Genomic DNA, 21724 nt, shown 5'->3' with positions numbered 1-21724 from the left:
ATAAATAAGAAAACATATTTTAAAATAATGCAGCCTTAGCAGAGAACTCAAATTCAACATAATAGTCATCCTCGTTTACTTAGCATTCTTAAATCTGTTTTTTTTTTAATATATTTTCCAGGCATTTAACAAAAACAACTTGATCCTAGAGGAAAGAAACAAATACTTCAACCCACATCTCACTGGGAAGACCTATTCTAACGCCTACTTTACAGATCTCAATAATTATGATGAGTACTAACAGTTCTTATGTTTTTGGCTTCTTGTAAATCCCCAGTTCCTCAAGGCCTGTGCCCCATGACTGCCCATGTTTCTGAGGCTTCAGAGTTGAAGTTTGGATACATTTCAAGTGCATTTCAAGCCACCAGAGTGTCCCATTGCTGCCAAAAATACACAGTTTTAAAAGCAAAAAAAATTGAAATAGGACATCGTGAAAATCTTGACCGTTGTTGAATGAGTCAGGGTGTGAAGTTTTTAATTGTGTTCATCCTATTTTTCTGATAAGTCCCTTGGTTTGTTTTTTGAGCTTTATTTTATAAATGTGCCACCCACATTGGAAGGAGTCTTTAGAAATATGAATGTCTTCTTGCTTTGGGGTGTAAATCTTCATGATGTTTTAATTCAAGAAAATAGGCACTTTTTCTGAAAGACCTGCTCCCTCCACAAGAAGTGCTTAGGTCCATAATATTTCAAAACATGAAGAAAAAGAATGTGGCCAAACAATTATTCACCATGGATCGCCCAACTTCCCAAATCTGGATAAAGCTATGGGATTCTTGGAAGCAGCTTGTGTGTTTTCATCTTGCCTGGGAAGCGCAGGAATTCTACCTGGCCCACATCTGCAGAGGTTACAGTTGACTGTGAGGCATCTCACCTTGCTCCTGATGCAGTTTCTGTGCCATTGCTGGTGGAGGGAGCGGAGCAGAGGCGCAGGCGCAAGGAAGCGTGGATGTGTTCTGCAGGTTGCTGCAAAACTCCCCTTATTCTGACTTTTGGATTTCATGGCATTCTAGGAAGTTCCTTGCCATGCTGTTGACCTGGAAGCCCACCCGTCTGGTCCATAGTAATGTCCTGAAGAGCCAGTCTGTAAAATAACCAACCACTTACTTAGCGTTTGGATAGACTCCACACCTCCTCTCTCCCTGCAAAGAAAAGTCTTGAACATTTATGATGTCAATTAGTGAAAGTATTGAAAATACTAAATTATAACTAAAAGCAACTTTTTTATGTTATAGAGAATATTGAAAGAACTGATATTAATGATAATGTTTTATTTTTCATCTCTCTGATATAACCAATGTGTGGGCAATCAGCCCCTACCAAGAGCATTAATGCCATGTAAAGCTGGCTTTCTGGAGTCCACCAAGTCCATACGAAGTGGTACCCCCAGTTTCTGCTGTTACTTGCTGCCTCCAGGCCAGGGGAGCAGGAGATGCTCAGCTCTGGTGCCTTTTCTTTTATTTCAGTGCTGCCTTCCCACCCACCCAGTCCATCCACCCTCGCCTCTCCCTGCATGGAGGCAACAGCATTTCAAGATGCACCTTGGAAAGTCAGGATAGCTGGAAGTAAGGGTTTTTGGGATCCCTGTGGTCTCATCATTGATCATCGATAAGCATTTAAGAGTGTGATAACACCATTCACAGAGGTCCCCGGAAAAAAATATATACGTTTCTCACAAACAACTGATACATAACATATGGCAGTTAGTTGAATAAATATTGAAAATAATAACACAACTGAAAAAGTTCATCTGATGCCTCTGAGCATGTGATAAAGTCCTGGGTAGACATGGAAATGTGTTCTTACTGACAAATGAACCTTCAGATCTATGAAAAAATATATAGTAGGGGTACTAAGGAACACAGAATTTTATTAGCATATGTGCTTTTACCCTTACCCTAGTTTCCAATTTAAAGAAACAATTTCAGAAAGTGTTAGAATTCTATGTTTAATAATGAATATTGTTGAGTTCAAAATATAAATATACCCAAATTTACAGAAATGACACGGTATTGAAATGGCAGGTGGGCTCTGTAAGTTCTTTTGGATTGCAAGTAAATGACATTCAGGGTCTTTGCAACTTCATGTTGCCTCTCACGCATTCTTCATATGTCAGAGTCTTCTGTCTATATACACATGATCAAAGCCCATACTCAGTAGGGGAAATCTAGCCAGCTTGTTCTCTAATTGTTCCTAGGTTGGATTTTCATCAGGTATTTCAACTCATCTCATCACTTTCTTGTAAGAAAAAAAAAATCACTATGTAGCACATTTTAGTTATTTTTTAGTCTTCTTCCCTAATATTTTGTAAGCTTAAAGGGACATTTTATTTTCCCTTGGAAAGAGAATTCTAATATTTCAAGAATACTTCACTGGAATTGATGGGAAATGGTTTCTAAATGCCATCGAAGCTGGTCTTTAATGAATATTTTGCAGTGACTTGGGAAAACACCGTCCCTCGCTACAGGATCTTCGTGTTGTTAATAATATAAACCTTTGAAATTAGCATTGCAAAAGAATCCCATTTTTGTTTCCTACCACATTGTTCACAGGAACATTGTTTCTCTCTCTTCCTTTCTTTCTCTCTTTTATTTGACAGAATAGCAAGTGTTTAGATAATTTCAGGTATATTCTAAGTATTTTTACCAGCTGTGGAATAAGTTGTGTTTCTCCATCACTGTGTAGCTCCCGTTCACGTGTTCTGGCTCCATACTCCACGCTTAATGAGTGAACCCTTCCACGTTGGGCTTTCACAGTGCGATCTCTCCCCTGTGTTAGAACCTCCTTCATAAAGCCGCTCTTCCTTAGGACTAGGCTGTTTGGGAGTCCTGGTGAAACTTTGTGGTCCACATTTTAAATTCCTGAATGACCTTTTCAATCTCTCTTTATCTTTGTTTTTGTCCTTCATTCCCTCCTTTTGTTCTTCCTTCCTGCCTTCCTGCCTTCTTTTCTTCTTTCCTTTCTTCTTTAATTCTTCCCTTATTCTTTTTCTTTTTTTTTTTTTGTTTTTGGTACAAGTGGAACAAAAAGCAACAAATAGTTTTAAGCTACACCTGTCTGCACCTGATGTAAAATGACATTAATCACTATTTAACTTCTAAAGTTATTTCTGAATACAGTTGGAGATTGGCTGGTTTTCATGAGGAAGCTGGCTTTAGTCTTACATTTAAATTCTTTGAAAGTGACTCCCAGTGCTATTCAGGGTCCTTTCTTGAGGCTAGACTCATCACCATCTAATATTGATTTTACAGTGTACTGATAGTTTACAGGAAGGAGAACAGAATTTCTGTACACTGTACAACATGTGGGCTTCCTTTAGCTCCAGGGACATGTGACTTTGGTGAAAACTGGGATTTTGTAACCTCTGAATGATATGGACTTAGTGAATTCTAAGGAACTCGGGGGCACATGGTCAGGCTCCACCGCACGGAAGAGCCACAGTCTTCAGACTCATGGCATTCCTTCCAGAACTCCCCATTCCACTCCAAGCATATTTCTATGCTGCTGCTTTTTGTGACTTATATGAGGCATCTCAGCTTCCTCATATGTGTAAAGATGTTTCCCTAAGCCTGTTCAAGTAGACTCTCGCTAGAGTTAGCATTCATATTTGAGGGAAATAAAGAGCATTTAATGTGTTTGTGTGGGGCTGAGGTTCTAAAAGAATTGAAAAGAGATGATGAACATTGAATGAAGGTGAGGGCATCCCTGCCGGGGAGAAACCTCTGTCCCTAGGGAGAGTCCATTCATATGTGCATATGGTCTGGGATGAACCAGGGGTCTGGCCCCATTGGGTCACAGGTGATGGCAAATAGAAAAGAAGCAAATGAAGGAAACAGTTGGATAAGTAGGTGACATGAAAGGTGGGACCTGGTTACCTCTGTGAGTGCTATGGACAGTTCCCAGAAACGGTGGCCCACTTCACAGGTCCATGGGTCTGACCCTTGGACTCTGCCAGGATCAACTGCCCTGAGTGCCACAGTTTTAGTCAAGGGCGTCCTTTCTTCCTCATTCATCTGCAAAAGAATGGAAATTGTGGGAGTCAGAGCCTATTTTGCTGAGTGTTCCCACTGGAGTCTCTGGTAGAATTAGTGAGTCATGCTGTCAAAGTCATGGACAAAGGCTGGGTGCCCTGGCTCATGCCTATAATCCCAGCACTTTGGGAGGACACGGTGGGCGGATCACCTGAGCTCAGGAGTTTGAGACTAGCCTGGGCAACATGGTGAAACCCTGTCTCTACAAAATATGCAAAAAATTAGCCAGCCATCGTGGTGCACGCCTGTGGTCCCAGTTTCTTGGGAGGCTGAGGCTGGAGGATCATTTGAGCCCTGGAGGTTGAGGTTGCACTGAGCTGAGATCATATCACTGCACTCCAACCTGGGTGACAGAGAGAGACCATGTCTCAAAAAAAAAAAAAAAAAAAAAAAAAAGCAAAGTCTCAATAACATTCTCCATGTCCCCAAGTGGCCCTCTAAGAGGATCCATTAGCATATAATCGAATATCAAAGGGAATTTTACCTTAAACATATATCAAGTCTATACTTAGCTAATCATTTTGTCTAAACACAGCCTTGTTGGCATTTGAATTTACAAATATTCATTTGCTTATTTGCAGTGTTCCTTTTGCTTTTAGAATAAATCATAAATATTTCCCCAATACTGTCAAGATATTTAGTCATCAACGTTGTCCCTGGGCCATCAGCTTTCTTTAGGCTCCGGGTGTCGTTTACATTTCAATGGGGTTTTCTTGTATGTGGCGTTGGGGGTAACTCCACTGACCTCAGCATTTCTATCTCAAGAGATGGCTTTAGAACACAGAACCAGAGGCAACAGGTACCAGTGATTGATAAAATAAACTGCAACTGCCTGACCATTTTCCACGTGGCAGGGCTGTGCTTAAGCCCCACACCTCCAATAATCAATGTCTATGACGGTATTAATAACCTTAACTGTATGCAAATTCTTCACCACTTACGATATGGTACAAACTGGAGTTTACAGATGGCCTCGGCCATGCCTAGCCCATTCGTTCATCCTAACTTCTTCATCACTTCCTGGTGTTCTCGGGGAAGCATGTTGATACAACATTGCCGATGTTTGATTACCTGTGGTTATCTGTAATTACCTATGCTTATCTTGTCATACACTAGATGCCATTTGAGCCCCTTACTTCTTTGGGCAGTGGGTGAAATGGGAGAACATAGAAAAATGTTCACTTTGACCTACGAAATGCACAAAAGGGAATGCCATGCACGATGTACGATAAAATATTTGGAGACAGGGGATCATCGTGAAATGTATTTCTGCTATTCTCACCTATTGAGGTCATTAATTATAATTGATTTAAATATTTTTTTTAACTCTACAAATACTGAGCCAAGGTTATGTGCTCTGTTAACCTAATAAAGCAAAGGAAAATATGTTGCTTTAATCCTTGCTTGTTAACCTAATAAAGCAAAGGAAAATATGTTGCTTTAATCCTTGCTGCTTTTCTCGTTTGGTGATAGAAAAGGTAAACAAGATGTAATGTTGAACTGCTGGTGATGATTTCTAAACTGACTCTTTCATACTGCTTTCCTGCGGACTTATATTAAAGATGCATTGTACACATTGTTTTAGCAGATAGATCAGAGGTATATTCAGTGGTCACCTGTTGCATTATCAGAAATGTGGTACGTGTTACAGAAGCATGAGGAAGAGAATCCTATCCTCTTTTGAAAATAGAGTGCACATTGCAAGTGACATAGAGCATTCTCAGAACCAAATTCAGAGCCTGGCACAAAATGTACAGTTCCTAGTGAAAGCTGTCTCAAAACACAATCTTTTTGATAGATCATATTAGATCATATCTGCCATAGAAAGGCTTACTCCCTGCAATCGGAGTCAGTATCAATTCTTGCTCAAGCAAACATGTTTTACTGTGTTGGTGCAATGGCAGGAACTAGTCAAGGGTACTTTCAGACCTGGAAGGAGGAAAGAGGAGGTAGAAAATCACTCTTTTGTGCTTCTTAAACTGTCAGTCAAGAAAATTTATTCCACCCCTTCATATTTGCTCTAAAATCTGGGGCCAGTAGTTCAAATGTGATCCTGTTCTTTCTCAGCCTTTTGCAATTTAATGCCAAATGGTCCAAATGTTAGATGAATGGCGGTAATAAAATGATTCAAATGTTAGATAAATACAAGCTGAGAGCAAAATCTGGACTCTGAAAAATCAGAACTATTCTATCATGTTGCTAAAATGAGAGCATCATTTTCTCCCCTCTCTGTTAGTGTGGATAATTTAATTTCCTAGAAAAAGTTGCTAGTGCCTTGTTTAAGATGATCATTTATCATTTCATATGGATACTATTGGTCCAATTAGAAGCAGAAGATTGATTGGATTTACGTTAAAGAAAATTATTCTCCTATACCTCTTTGAACTCAGGAATAGAAAATGATCGAGAAGCACATCATCTTCAGATGTGATTTTTGCCCTCATTGGGGATGTAGAACCAGAATAAGTACAGTATATGCTCAGAAGAGAGGTGACCTCAGTATTAGCCTTCTAGAAACTAACATCACTTTAATTTTTACATGTTCCAAAAAAACATGATAGCGTCTGTTCTGTAATAAGAATGTCAACATGATGCCTGTAGAAGGTAGAGGTTTTCGTTTCTGTTTATCTTCAGGCAAGTCCATAGATAGAGGAATATCAGACACAGGCTGGTGACAACTGGCATAGATACAGTGAGCACGGAATGAGAACCACCTACAACATTGCCTGATTATTTTTAAGTTCATATCAAAACTGCTTCACAAGTTCACAAACGTTGTCACTCTTAATTTGGGTTAAGAAAAGTATTAGTATTATCTCTACTGAAGTTGATTGCTTTTCTCTTGTACTGTGACTGTTGGCCAAAAGCAAGCTGAACTTCTGCACTTTGAAACAAAGCACAGTATGAACCTTTAACCCAACCACCTAGTTTCACCACTGAGATTCTACATCATCGGCAAGAAAATGCACAAACTTTGTCCAATGTTGGATTCTTCAAAAGTGCATAGCAAAACTTTTGTGCTATGCAGCTTGATGTGACTTTTAAAGATGTTATCAAATGTTAAATGCCTCATTCTGTGTTAATTTGCTGTTGGCTGTTTTGTGACACAAAATAAACTTATTTGAGATTCTTTTTTTTTTTTTTTTTTTTTTGTTAACCTTCTCTAAAGCCAATTTCAGCCCTTGGTAAGCTTGCAGACAAGCTGCAGACAAGTTACTGATCTTAAATTTAATTTTGAAAGACAATGTATCTTAATTACAATTTAGCTTTTTAAAACAATGAGACAACTTTACATTTCCCCTTTGTTTGAATGAGAAAATGGATCTTGGGTTGCTCTGCTAGAACACTTGTGGATTGCTGGGTCCTTCCTAAGGGGGCCATGGGCACACCACACTTTCTTTCAATCCTTACATTTGAACGATTGATAGTCTTCAAAACCTTCTTGTTAGATGTACGCAATAGAAATTTCTAATGGTCGTGACTTCTATCTTTCCTGTCCATCAATTCAATGATTTTCAATGCTTCCTGAGAGCTGTCTAGGTCTGTATCGCAGATCGCTGCTTAATGACACCTGACAGATACAGTGTTTTCTGAAATCAGCTTAAGACACCAATTGTGGCAACTGGAAGCTCATCACCTGCTACATTGGATCAACTATGGAAGTCGGAGTAGGGGTGGGTGGAGGTTACCTAACCAACCAGTGGAAGTCAACTCACACCTGCTCCAAGCCTCAACTTTGAGAAACGAACACGTTTATAAGAAAGAAAAACGTAGCTATTATTACAGGAGTGAATATGTTGTGCTCTCTTACTGCTCTTGGTGCATTGCCAGTTTCTGTATCTCAACCCTGTTCATCATCTTTATGAAAAAGCATTCTGAAGATCTATCCTCAGCACTGCTGAGTACGCAGTCACCCTTTCCTAGCAACCCCCTTCTTACCATCTCTAGCTGCCGTTTGTGTGGGGAATAAAACGAGGGAATCCTGATTATGTACAGTATAAATTGTATTATATTTTTTGTACTTATGTTTTATGTAAATAGTTTGTCTCATTCAATTGTATGTGAGCATTGAAATAAATCCTACCGTTGAGGAGACAATTTAGTGGCGTTTTTCTTTGTATCGCCTCCAAGTGTGCTGTCTCCCCAGAGGTGCTAAGCAATAGCCACTGCTCAAAGGAGTGAGTTTCGTCAGACTGAAGTGCAGACCACTTCCTCCTGGGGAAACCTCATAACACTCCTGTTTAATCTTCAGGCCTTTTGAATGGTGGCCAGGACAGGGCATGAGGATGTATTAAAGTACTTTTAGAAATATTTCCATGGGCAACAGGAAATACGTGACAAGGAAGGTCAATTAGGCTTTCTGTTTACAAAGCGTTGGTATCAGGTTGAGCGGATGAATGATGCATTGAGTTGTATTATACTTACCCTCTCTCCGACACACCGTATTCCATGCTTCTTTGCATAAAACAAGGTTTTTCTTGAATGAACGGCTGTCAGTCAGCATGAACACAAAGATAAGAAGCTTGACCCAGGAAGACCACCCTGTTTAGTGAAAGCCGTCTTTGAATGGTCATGATCCCATTAAAAAAGGAAAAAAAATCGTGTATGTATGTATTTCTATATCTCATATATACACATATGTATACATAAATGTATATGTGTATAGTTATTTTATATATATTTCTCAGTTGACCAAAAAGCTGAAAAAGCCCACTTAATATGCGGCCAAAAATTAATAAAACTATATAAATAGATGAACTAGTGAAGCATGTTATAAAGATTAAACTGTTTTAACCTCCAAATTACTTTTTTTTTTTTTTTTTTTTTTTTTTTTTTTTGAGACGGAGTCTCGCTCTGTCGCCCAGGCTGGAGTGCAGTGGCCGGATCTCAGCTCACTGCAAGCTCCGCCTCCCGGGTTCACGCCATTCTCCGGCCTCAGCCTCCCGAGTAGTTGGGACTACAGGCGCTGCCACCTCGCCTGGCTATTTTTTTTTTTTTTTGTATTTCTTAGTAGAGATGGGGTTTCACCGTGTTAGCCAGGATGGTCTCGATCTCCTGACCTCGTGATCCGCCCATCTCGGCCTCCCAAAGTGCTGGGATTACAGGCTTGAGCCACCGCGCCCGGCCCTACTTATTTTTTTATTAAGCAATGAAAAATTAAAATTTTAAAGCATTACATGAATAACCTATGTTTGGCTGTGAGTTTAGAAAGTGAATGGAATTAATAGTGTCATACCATAATTTTATTTCTTGCCTTTTTGTTCCTGAACAGTTGTAATCTTGGTAATATATGTTTTGATATTTAGATGGTCTCACAAAATGCTTGTGTATCCAGGTCCTCCTCCTTTCATTCACTTGCTTTAAACAATAAGTTGAAATATGACTTCAAATACCTTTCTCGACCTATTTGAAATATATGATGCAATTTTTCATTTAAAGTATCTCCTCAAGTCCCATTTGGGGAAAATAGCAGAAAGGATTGAACGTAACTGACTGCACAATTATGGATATTTAGTCTAAGTGGAAATTTCCCTTAAAGTAATATGAAACTATTCTAAAATTATTCTTGGTTTATTTTTTATAAAATAGATATGATTTTTTTTATAAAGTCAAAGAGAAAATGGTGTCAGAGATTGCTTTTATCACATTATTCTGCTTGGTGTACATTTTTCTTGGAAGCATTGCAGCTCCTACCATGCCCCTGCAGGCAGACTGAGACCCTGGACTGAAGCCACAAGTTCACGTTTGGTTAACATAGATCTGAGTGTTGCAGAGATCTTAAGAGTAGAGGTGCTAAAAGCATGATGGAGGAAATGAAGCTCAAATATAATTATGTTTAATACAATTCCTCATATAATACATAGAAACTATGAGTTTGAAATAAAATGTAATATTTTGAAAATGAGCTTTATCATAGGAAACAGAAAACTGCTGAAATATGATTTTTAATTCTTAATCTAAGTGGCCTTGCCTAAATGGCAGAGGGTTGGCTGTTCCTCACAAGGATGGATTCACGGGCCATGTTTCCTTTAAAAGTAATGCATAGGTAGTGAAGACATCTACATTCTATCTCCTGTCCCCTCACTTTGCTTCCTCTCTCCTGCCTCAGAATCACTCTAAGTCACCTCCTGTTTCCTATAGTAGTTGCAAGTTACCTGGTTTCATGGTGCTTCTCTTGAGGTCCTGTGCCTCCTGGTGACAAGAACCCACCCTTCCCTAAGAGAAGGATGCTGGTGGTGGCAACATGTCTGGAAATCCCTATCAGGAACATGCATGGGAGATGACAGTGGAGCAGCCATTTAGAGAGTGGATTCCAGGCAACAGCACAGCTCACAGGGCCTCCTCCACCCAGTGCCACAAAACATATCACCCTCCCTTTGGAGCAATATATTTGCCCTCCTTTCTCTACTCCCTTTTTAGCTGGAAGTTCCAAGAAATTGTGTTTTGTGAAACAATGGAATTTTCTTGATCCCTGAATTTATCTTGAGGTGAAATGATAGTAGTTAAATTCCCTGATTTTACAGAGAGGAGAAGGATGCCTCAAGGACCCAAACAAGTGCAGCCAGGTTCAAACCCAGCTTGGCAAATCCCCACCAAGGCTGTTTTCCCTCCAGCCTTGTTCTTGGAAATAATTAAGTAAATTTCAAACTCCTGTCCAAAATCTTGGTGAACTCTTTAATCTCTGTGAGCTCTTTAGAAAGTGTTTCATGAAAATACACTTTCCAACTCTCTGTGCTCAAAGATGTGTCCTGACTCTGCATTTAGAGTTCTTACCACCCCTATTCTAAAATCTGGAGACAATCGAAAAGTAAATAACCCAGAACAAGACATTCACATGTTCGCAGATAGTTGGAAAGGCTCCAGTATTCCTTCACTGTGCTAATAGGCAGGGATAAAATGAAGGGTGGCATGGTCCATGCCCTTTAAATAGCTATTCTCTTAGCTGCATTGAGTCCTTTACAGAGACAGAAGTTTAAGGAAGTAAATGCATGAGATTGGGAGGACACAGCAAATGCACAATTCCCAAGAGATTATAAATGAAGTTGGATCGAAGGTCATTTGTTGGCCCCATATTTGATATCAACTTAGAAAATGGAGCAGGAGAAATGCCATGTGTGGCTTCCCACCTGGGAGCTCTTCCCCACCCACCTTCTTACATCTCATCTTAACCCTCCCCCAAGAGGAAAAAAACATACAATCTATTTCCTACTATTCTCTTTCCTGAGACTAGAATACTTATGGGATCCAGGCTTGGTGGGCCTTTCTCAAAAGAAAAGAGGGTGTCTGTGTGGGATGTTGTTCTTTCACAAATATTGGCTGTTATAATTCGACAGCATAATTCATTGACACATGTTCCATCTATTCTAAATTTGAATAATTGAAATTAGTACATGACGTTTTCAGTAAGTGCATCCCATAAACAGGGAAAATGTTCATCTTCCCTGAAGAAAAGTCAAACAGACCATTTTGAGCAACAGTTAGCATGCACACATGGGATAAGCACATGACAAATGAACACTGTCAGTTACTAATGAGATTTTTATAATAGGGCATACAATTTGGGCTAGCCATTCTCCTTCTTATGTAAGCAGTATTATTGTTTGTACTTGAAACCATAATTCTTTGGAAAAGTTCATTAAATCAGGCATTTCACAAAAATTTGGGTAAGTTACAAAGACTTTGCTATGTTTTGCTTAAGCATTAGATATACTCAGGAAGCACTCATGAAATAAAGATCCTGCATTATTAAGAGAAATTTCCCTCGATCTAATCTGCATCTTTGAATGGACATGGGAGGATGGAGAAGGAAGCTGGGGCAGGGGCTTAACTTCAAACCCCGAAAGACAGGTTTAAGTAAGCCTGAAGATCCAGAAATGATAAATGGCTCAACCATCTGACTTCCTTATCCCCACTCCCTGAAGCTCAATCTCCTCATCATTCCATAGGGCAGTAACATATAGAAAGAACATGAATGATAATAAAATTGAAAGATATACCATCAATGCTTGATATATAGTAAGTTCCTAATAAATGATAGTATGGTTGTCATTATTATCACTCAGGGACTCACTTTACCTGTATTCATCTTCTCTCCCTGGGAGCAGTGCAAGCCATTTTCCCTCTTTAGACTCAAAATTGTAGGTGAACCAATTTTATAAATTAGTAAGAGTGACTGCAGAAGCCTTTGAGCCTGAGTGAAATATATGCGCCATACAAATGAGGAGAAGGTTCACGGGAGGCCCAGGAGTAAATTCACGACTGCAGTTAACAATCAGGGAGGCAAGCAATATTCTCTGGAAGTAATTACCACTAACCAAGATTGGAACTTTCAACTTTTATAATTTAATATGTTACCTATCTATGACTTGAGAAATTAACCAATAATAATGCATAAATGTGTAAAACATGCCTCATTTCTGAAGACAGAAGGTTATTCCTTTATGGGAAAGTGGATTACACTCCTGCCTAATTCTTGCCTGCAGAGCTCTGATTTTGCTTTCTCTCTAAAGCAACCTGCCCAGGTGAGGGAAATAGTTTTGTGTTGTTTTGGGAAACACAGGTCTGAGAAGTGGAATCCAGTAACCTGTCAAAAACCTAGGACTCAAATATTGTATATGAAAAGCTAATTTGTGGCTTCATGAGGAATCTTTCTGAATGTTTAAATTTTCCTCTATCACATACTCTTGAGATAGGACTTTGGGTATCAATTCCTAATATTGAAACAATGATCATTGATAAGATGGAACCAATGCAATAAAAGGTCAAAAATATAGTTGTCTAATGACAGCAAATATCACACATTTAAGCACAACCTTTTAAACATTCAAAAGGTTTGAAATGTGAGGCTTGATGACCAAGAGGACTTTGTTGGCTTTGCAGAACGTGTTAAAGATCATCTGGAAGGGACAAAAGATGCAGAAGCTAAGTTTCTGTTTCTGATTATGATGGCAGTCTCTATGTGGGACAGGATGGCCAAGGCCTAAAGAATATACACACCAGAAAGACAAGGATTGGACAAAATAAGTTCTAATATTTTAATAAGCTCTCTGTGGGCAGACACGAGCTCTTTCTCTCTGATTATTATAACATAGGCATCAAAGCCATGCAAGTGAAAAGGAAACAGCCCTGGTGAGGCGACTCCTGGATTGATACTTAACACAGAGATGGATTGGGAGTAAACACAGCAAGAGGGCAGCCGGGAGGGAAAGGCAAAGTGGTCAAAGGATTTATCGGGGAAAGAGGAGACATGAAGAGACAGGTGGAACACAATTTATTAAATAGAATTTGATTTTAATTGAATTGACTGACAACTAGGTGATTAAACTGGAAATTTTGTTGAATAAATAGCAGAGTCAAGAATGAGTTCTCCTTATCAAAAGATTTTGTTTTTGTTTTACATAGTACTAATAGCTATAATTGCAAAAGGAGATCTTTGTTTTTACTAGCTTTTTATGCATCTTTTGTAACAATCTAAGGAAGAAACTTAAGTTTCCAAGGAAAAGTATAAAGTATGACTCTCAGTCAACAAACTCAGATATACAAGAAAAAACTTATTTTTAATCCTTATCTCTTTGAATCGGTTAAAATAGTTTGAACCAAACTTTAGTTATTCTTGGAATTTTCTCCCCAATCCCTATCCCTAAGATTATACAAAGTTTCCATGGTGTAAAAGAAAAAAATCAAGACCATTGGGAAGTGGAGACACTTTGGCATTCCTCATTAGACACCACCGACATACAAGAGAGAAGGCTGCATGGCCCATTGAATATCAGCAGATCTACCTAGGAAATGGGACACATTTGATGAAGGTGAGGTCCTCTAAGCCATGCCTATTATTCCAAGGAGCATAAAAGGCCACCCCCAAGAAGTGTGACCTCTTCTACCTACCACCACTTCATAGCAGTGTGTGGCTCTCTATTGTTCATGGCAGTACTGACACACATCCCTGATCCTAGACTAAACCTCTTTTTTTCTTTTACAAATGCATTTTTTTAAATTCCCTATTTCGAGTACATAATTTAATTATATTCAGTATCTCCACAAGATTGTACAACCATCTCTACTATGTAATTGCAAAGCATACTCATCAAAGCAAAAAGAAAATTCACACCTATTTGCAGTCACTCTCCTTTCCCCCTTCCCCCAGTTGCTGGCAACTACTAATCTTGTATTGATCTTTGTGGATCTGCCTATTTTGGACATTTTATAGAAATGGAAGCATACTATGTGTTGCCTTTTGTGACTTTGTTTTACTTAGTATGTTTTCAAGGTTTATTCATGTTGTGTTTTGAATCATGACTTAATTGTTTTCTGTGGGTGAATAATATTCCTTTTTATTGACATAACACACTTTGCTTACGTATACATCATTTGATAAACATTTGGGTTGTTCCACCTTTTGATTATTATAAATAACAGTGCTATAAATGTGTATATGAATTATTGACTGGGAAATATATTTTAATTATCTTTGGTGTGTATCTAAGAGTAGAGTTGTTGAGCTACATGAAAACCCTATATTTAGCATTTTAAAGAACTGCCAAACTGTTTTCGAAAGTGGCTGCCTCATTTCAATTTGCTACCTACAGTATATAAGAGTGACAGTTTCTTCATATTCTTACCCAAACTGGTTTTTCATTGATTATTGTCATCCTAGTGGGTTTGAAGTGATATCTATGATGGTTTTGACTTGAATCTTCCTAATGACTAATGATATTGAACATCTTTTTATATGTATATTTACCATTTTGTCTATGGTCTTTGGAGAACTATTTGTTTTGTTTGTTTGTTTTGCAAGATGGCAAATTAGAGGCTTTTAGCATGCCTCAACCACTTGGAAATAGCAAGATAGTGCATAAATATCAACTTTGAGTTTTAATTCAAGGAGGAAAATGGGAATTCACCTGTATTGGTCCATTCTCATGCTTCTATAAAGACATACCCGAGACTAGGTAATTTATAAAGGAAAGAAAATGTAGTACATATACACCATGGAATACCACACAGTCATAAAAAAGAACAAAATACTTTACTTTGTAGCAACATAGACATCGTGGAGGCCATTATCCTAAGCAAATTAACAAAGGAACAGAAAACAAAATACTGCATGTTCTCACTTATAAGTGGGAGTTAAACAGTAGGTATTACATGGACATAAAGACAGCAACTATAGACACTGGGGATTACTAGAGAGGAGAAAGGGAAGGGACAAAGGTTGAAAAACTAACCATTGAGTTCTATGTTCAGTACCCCGGATGATGGGATCAATTGTAACCCAATGGGATCAATTGTAACCCAAACAGTATACCCTTGTAAAAAGCCTGCATATTGGCCAGGCGTGGTGGCCCTGTAATCCCAGCACTTTGGGAGGCTGAGCCAGGTGGATCACCTGAGGTTGGAGTTGGAGACCAGCCTGACCAACATGGAGAAACTCAATTTCTACTAAAAATACAAAGTTGGCTGGGTGTGGTGGTATATGCCTGTAATCCCAGCTACTCGAGAGGCTGAGGCAGGAGAATCACTTGATCCTGGGAGGCAGAGGTTGCAGTGAGCCAAGATCACGCCGATAGTGCCATTGCACTCCAGTCTGGGCAACAAGAGCGAAAGTCTATCTCAAAAGCAAAAGACAAAACAAACAAACAAAAAAGCCTGCATATTTAGCCTCTAAATTTAACATAAAAGTTGAAATTATTTTTTAAAAAATAGCAAGAATAAAAAAGGAATATATATTCAAATCATTTACCCACATTTAAATTGTGTTATTTTCCTTTATTTTTGAATGGTAAGACTTCTTTATATATTCTAGATACCAGGCCTTTGTCAGATACATGATTGATTTGCGAATACTTTCTTCTCTTATATGGAAGTTTTTCACTTTACTGATATTATACTTTGAAACACAAAAAGTTTTTATTATTTTCAAAAAGTCTAATATATTTAACTTTTTGGTTACTTGAGCTTTAAGTGTCATGTCTCAGAAACCATTGTCTAATCCAGATCATAAAGATTTACACCTTTTGTCCGAGAGTTTTATAGCTTTAGCTCTTACATTTAAGTCTTTATAACATGCGAGTTGATTTTTCGTATGGTGTGAGATGAAGGTTCAGCTTTATTCTTTTGTATGTGAATATCTAGTTTCCCCAGCACTATATTTTTTTTAAAGATTGTTCTTTTGCCATTGAATTGTTTTGACATCCTTGTCAAAGATCAATTGACTATAAGTGTGAGGGATTATCTGTGGAGTCTCAATTCTATTCTATTGATCTATATGTTTATCTCAGTACCATGCTGTTGTGATTACCATAGCTTCATAGCAAGTTTTGAAATCAGAAAATGTGAGTCCTTGCTGTGGTTTGGATATGCTTTATTTTTCCTCATCAAAGCTCATGCTGAACTTTGACCTCCAATGTACCCATGTCAGGAGGTGGAGCCTAGTGGGAGGTGTTTGGGTCATGGGAGCAGATCTTTCATGAATAATTTGATTGTGTTCTCTTAGTAGTGAGTGAGTTTTCGCTCCAATGAGACTCTGTTAGTTCTCATGGAAATGAATTAGCTCTCAGGAGCATGGGTTGTTACAATGGCAGGACACTCCTTTAGTTTTATCTCTTTGCATGTGTCCACTTCCCCTTTGACTTTCTTTGAGATGTTTTGATCTACCATGTGGCCCCCACCAGAAGCTGAGCAGATACTGGCAGCATGCTTCTTGTACATTTCAGCCTACAAAACCTTGAGCTAAATAAACATATTTTAAAAGTAGGTTACCCAGCCTCAGGTATTCTGTCTTAGCAACAGAAAACAAGCTAAGACAGTCCTTCAATTTTGTTTTTATTTTGAAAAATTGTTTTGTCTATTCTGGGTCTTTGCATTTTTATGTGACTTTTTTGATCAGCCTGTCAATTTTTGCAAGAATATTACTGAGATTTTGAAAAAGGGTGCCTTGAATCTGTAAATCAATTTTGGAAGAAATACTATCTCAAGAATATTAACTACTCCTGGGAGGATCATGCTTGAACAAGGGTTCACTTGTGCCATTCATGACTTGTGAGACCTGTGCTCAGAGCTGCCAAGTCAGGACATATGGGAAGCCATGGGACAATTACGGTTCACTCTGATTAGCAAACAAACCTGAGCTGCCTTCTGTGGAGGCTTCCATCATGGACAGCAACTCCTTCTAAAGAGGTTCAGCATGTATGTGTCTATTTCTACATTTTTTCCAGCTGTGATAGCACAATGTGGAATCAGCTATGCGAACTCTACCGGAGACAGAGGCTGCGGGAAGGGATGGTATTCCATAATCCTCATTCTATATGTGTCCTAAGGGCAGCTACAAGCAAAAGTTACTGCCTTCTAGACAAGTTTACATGACACATAGGCCAGAGAGAGGTAATTTGAGCTCAGCTAAAATCAGATGAATATTTTCCAATTTCGTAGCTCACAGTACTTAGTTTTTTAGTGAATTGTGAACTTCATGTCCTTAGGTAAGAAAATCAATGGGACTTCTTTAATTTGGCCCCAGGACAGTTTCTCATCATTGTAGACGTAATCAGGCTCAAGAGCAGGTCTGCAGAATGTCCAGATCCATGTGCTAGGGTGACCAGATGTCCATTTAGAGTACAGGCATTATTTTATTAATAAACACTAAGGCCAAACTTGGAATTCCTGGTAATTGTTCTACAGATCCTGTTGAAGGGCATCCAAAGATGTCACTTGCTGAATTTTGTTCAAGAACTGCAAAATCAGTGAGAAATGCAATGCGTTAAAAAAAAAAAACAACAAAAAGCAAACAAACAAAAAAACAGACCAGGCATAGTGGCTCATGCCTGTCATCCCAGCACTTTAGGAGGCTGAGGCGGGCGGATCACCTGAGGTCAGGAGTTCGAGACCAGCCTGGCCAACACGGTGAAATACCGTCTCTGCTAAAACAAGTACAAAAATTAGCCAGGTGTAGTAGCAGGTGCCTGCAATCTCAGCTACTCAGGAGGCTGAGGCAAGAGAATCGCTTGAACCCAGGAGGCAGAGGTTGTGGTGAGCCGAGATCGCACCATTGCACTCCAGTCTGGGAGACAAGAGTGAGACTTTGTCTCAAACAACATCAACAACAACAAAAAGATAGTCCAAAGAGTGTGAGTCCAGTGGATATGGTTTTTCTTGATCTTAAAAATGTCAGGAGGAACAAGATGAGACTAACAAAGAAAGAATATCAAGTAAATCTTCAGCCAATAGAGATTTAATAAAAATAGAAAAATTGTGAGTGCTGAGTTTTATAAAATGAATAGACCACTGAACTTTTGAAATTGACAGAGTAGACACTAAAGGAAGCTCAGGAGACATGAATTATTTAGACATGCAATATTTTCTAGATTGGAAAGGTTTTTGTTAACTCCCTCACAAGAGACAAAAGATGCAATCCATAGATAGAGTGGTAGGCAAGAACAACTATTTATTTTACAAAGTCTATGAGAGGGAAGCATTGTCTTATTCAACAACCAGCTCATAGAGTATAAAGGTTAGCAGTTAGAGCTACTGGTTAAGGAAGACTGATTGTACCAATTCCTTCTCTAATGACCAGGCAGAAGTGACAGATTTTAGGGTGACCAAATCTGCTGAGAGCACAGTGGTATTTATGTCAGAGAAGACCAAGGGAGATAAAAAAGGTTCCCTGAAACCCAGCTCGAATCCGGGGAACAGATGAATGACTGCAAAATAATCATGCACGCATTGATGCTCTTGAGAGGCATCCTCTAAGCTGGGGCCAGGCCAGGCATTATCCATCCGTTCAACCTGCCAGGAGAAGCTGTGGACGTCACTGGGGACGGCACAGGGCAACACCTGGGAAATGTGAATCTGTGGTTACAGACAGGGAGAGGAACTGACATTGTCTTAAGGAAAGAATAATACAGAAAAAAAAAAAAAAAAAAAAAAAAGCCAAATGCTTGGTGCAAGACCAACCCTCAGCAATTATGAGGTTTTTGTCTGGCTCTGCTTCTGAGTGGTGGCTTTTTGACCTGAATAAATCTGGGGAAATTTGTAAACCGATTGGTGCCAGCCAAGTGCCTGGAGCAGTGCGAATGGAGGCACACAGGCAAGTCTTGACGTGAACGGAACATATAAACTTACATCTGGTTTGGCCGCCTTAGCTGTTATGGGCTGGAAATTTGTGCTCCCACCCTCTACACACATATGTGGAAGCTCTAATCCCCAGTGTGGCTGTATTCGGAGATGGGACCTCAGAGGAAGAAACTGAGGTCAAATGAGAACATCAGGGTGGAACCCTGAACCAATAGGATTAATGTCCTTATAAGAAGAGACACAGGAGAGCTTGTTCATGCTTTTTCACTCTTTCATGCCCCCCTCTCTCTCCCTGTGCTAAGGAAAGATGACATGAGGACAGAGAGAGAAGGTGGCATTTTACAAGCCAGTAAGAGTCCCCTCACCAGAAACCTAATTTGCTGGCATCTAGATTGTGGACTTCCAGCATCCAGAGTTGTGAAAACATGCCTATTGTTAAACCATCCAGTCTGTGGTATTTTGTTACAGCAGTCCCTGAAAACTAACATAATGGCCATATAGGAAAAAGATGCTGGAAAGCTCACCTCTTCTAAATAGGGGTATATCAAGGTATGGCAGACAGTCAGTTCAAATCCATAAACATTTTAAAATTCATGAGTTGCAGTGATAATGCAAATAGGAAAAGGATTCAATTCCCTGCTTTCAGAAAATTCACACTATAATTAGAAAAAATGAGACCCTAAGAATTAAACATAACAGAATGTGATTAGAGTTACACCACCACAGGAAGCCCAGGGCAGAGTGATGGGGTCACACTGGAGCTGACAGTAATTTCCTAAACAGTTTGCTCTTTGAGATGGGATTAGGTCTTTGGAATGTTTCACATTTAATGGTTTAAGATAATTAAAATCACATATTCTGAAACGTCTTCTCCCACACTCTTGTGGTATATATTCATTTTCTCTAAAACATTTAGCTTATTTTTTTTTTAATTATTTGAGGAGAAAAAATTTTAAAAATTTCCACGTGCCCTTGATAGCACTAACTATAATATATAATGATTGATTGATAGATAGATAGATGGATAGATAGATAGATAGATAGATAGATAGATAGATAGATAACTTTTAAATCTTTTAAAGCTCACGTTATCTCTTAAGGAATGGAATCCTTGTAATAGCCCACGTAGGTTGTGAAGTAAGGCGTGACTGTCCTCTAAGAATGAAGATCGCTTGGTGACATCTGTAAAGTCACACAGCAAAGTCAAGGCTGCTTAAGGCTGAATCAAAACTTTCCTACCACCGTCTGAACACCTGTTCCCTAAAGTGTTTAAAGTCATCTGAAGTCCTTTGAAACGTCAGCCTGAGGGAGAGAAAAAGGGAAGAGAAAGGAGAGGGGAATGGAGAGAATAAAACAGAGAGAGAGACGCAGGTAGAGAGACAGAGGTAGAGACAGTGGTAGAGAGAGCCTGAAACACAGACACGTGGATAATCAGGCAGTCTGCGCTCAGGAAATTAAGTAACTTCCTCAAGAGAAGAGAAAGTTGCCAAACAGAGAGAAAGGGGGTCCCCTACAGTGCCCTGGGCACCTTTCCTTCACAGCAAGCCTTGAGGCTGTCAGTATTTCCTGTGTGGTCCTGTGATGAAAGTCCTGTCCTTTATACCCTAAGCCTGAGGAGGCAAGGACAGCCTCTGTCTTTCTTTCATTGCCCTTCCTTGGGCCTGCCGAGAGCCCTATACCTAGAGGGTGCTCCAGAGATAGTTGCTCAGTGGGCAAGGGACAGAGAGAAGGGCTCACCAGGTGCACACACTTGCACAGGTAAGAACAGCAGCTTGAGGGGCTCCATTCTGAGTCTATGAGCTGCTCACATTTGCCCAGTGGGCCAGGGGAATACATACTCACAAGTAAGTGTGACAGTTGGAGAGGCTCAGTTATGGACTGGGTGCTTATGTCTCCCACAAATTCACATGTTGAATTTTACCCCCAAGGTTATGGTATGAAGAGGTGAGGCCTGGGAGGTGATTAGGTCAGGATGGTGCAGCCCTTATAGAGGAGGCCTCAAGAGCTCTCTCGTGCTCCATGGGAGGACACGGTGAGAGGGTGGCCCTCCACAAGGCAGGAAGTGAGCTCTCGCCAGACACAATCTGCCAGGGGCTTGATCTTGGACTTCCCACTCTCCAGAACTGTGAGAAGTAAGTGCTGTTTAAGTCATGGTATGTTGTGTTAGTCTATGTTTTGTGGGTTTTTTTGTTTGTTTGTTTTGAGATGGAGTCTCACTCTGTCACCAGGCTGGAGTGCAATGGCACGATCTCAGCTCACTGCAACCTCTGACTCCCTGATCCAAGCGATTCTCCTGCCTCAACCTCCCATGTAGATGGGACTACAGGCACACGCCACTAAGCCCAGCTAATTTTTGTATATTTAGTAGAGACGGGGTTTCACCATGTTGGTCACGCTGGTCTCGAACTCGTGACCTCGTGATCTGCCAGCCTCAGCCTCCTAAAGAAGTCCATGGTAATTTGTTATAGCAGTCTGGACTGACTAAGGCAGGCCTGATCCTGAATTTGGAGAAACATTTTTCATTGACTTGTAGTCATTTTGACTCAGCTTGTGACACATACATTTTTTAGCCCATACTCACAGGGATAGATCATTTTTAAAGTATCTGAAGCTTATATAATTCA

General features: G+C 39.5%; 1 protein-coding gene across 9 annotated transcripts in view; it reads left to right on the top strand.

The window, feature by feature from the left end:
- The window catches only part of SEMA5A (semaphorin 5A), a 644602-nt gene that overhangs the window by 503736 nt on the left and 119142 nt on the right, over positions 1-21724 (top strand). For 4 of the 9 annotated variants that reach the window (XM_073993140.1, XM_073993141.1, XM_073993136.1 and 1 more), the window contains one exon: positions 122-3816. The exons of 4 other annotated variants lie outside the window; for them this stretch is intronic. In XM_073993140.1, the coding sequence (XP_073849241.1) occupies positions 122-241 (120 nt within the window). In that variant the 3' untranslated portion in view covers positions 242-3816. Of the gene's footprint in view, positions 1-121; positions 8130-21724 lie in introns of those variants that run through there. One more of the 9 variants, XM_005556585.4, reaches the window with a different exon arrangement.

Source organism: Macaca fascicularis, chromosome 6, assembly GCF_037993035.2.
Source record: "Macaca fascicularis isolate 582-1 chromosome 6, T2T-MFA8v1.1".
NCBI lineage: Eukaryota > Metazoa > Chordata > Mammalia > Primates > Cercopithecidae > Macaca > Macaca fascicularis.
Note: the sequence above shows the minus strand (reverse complement) of the source record. Positions and strands in the feature narration are given on the sequence as shown.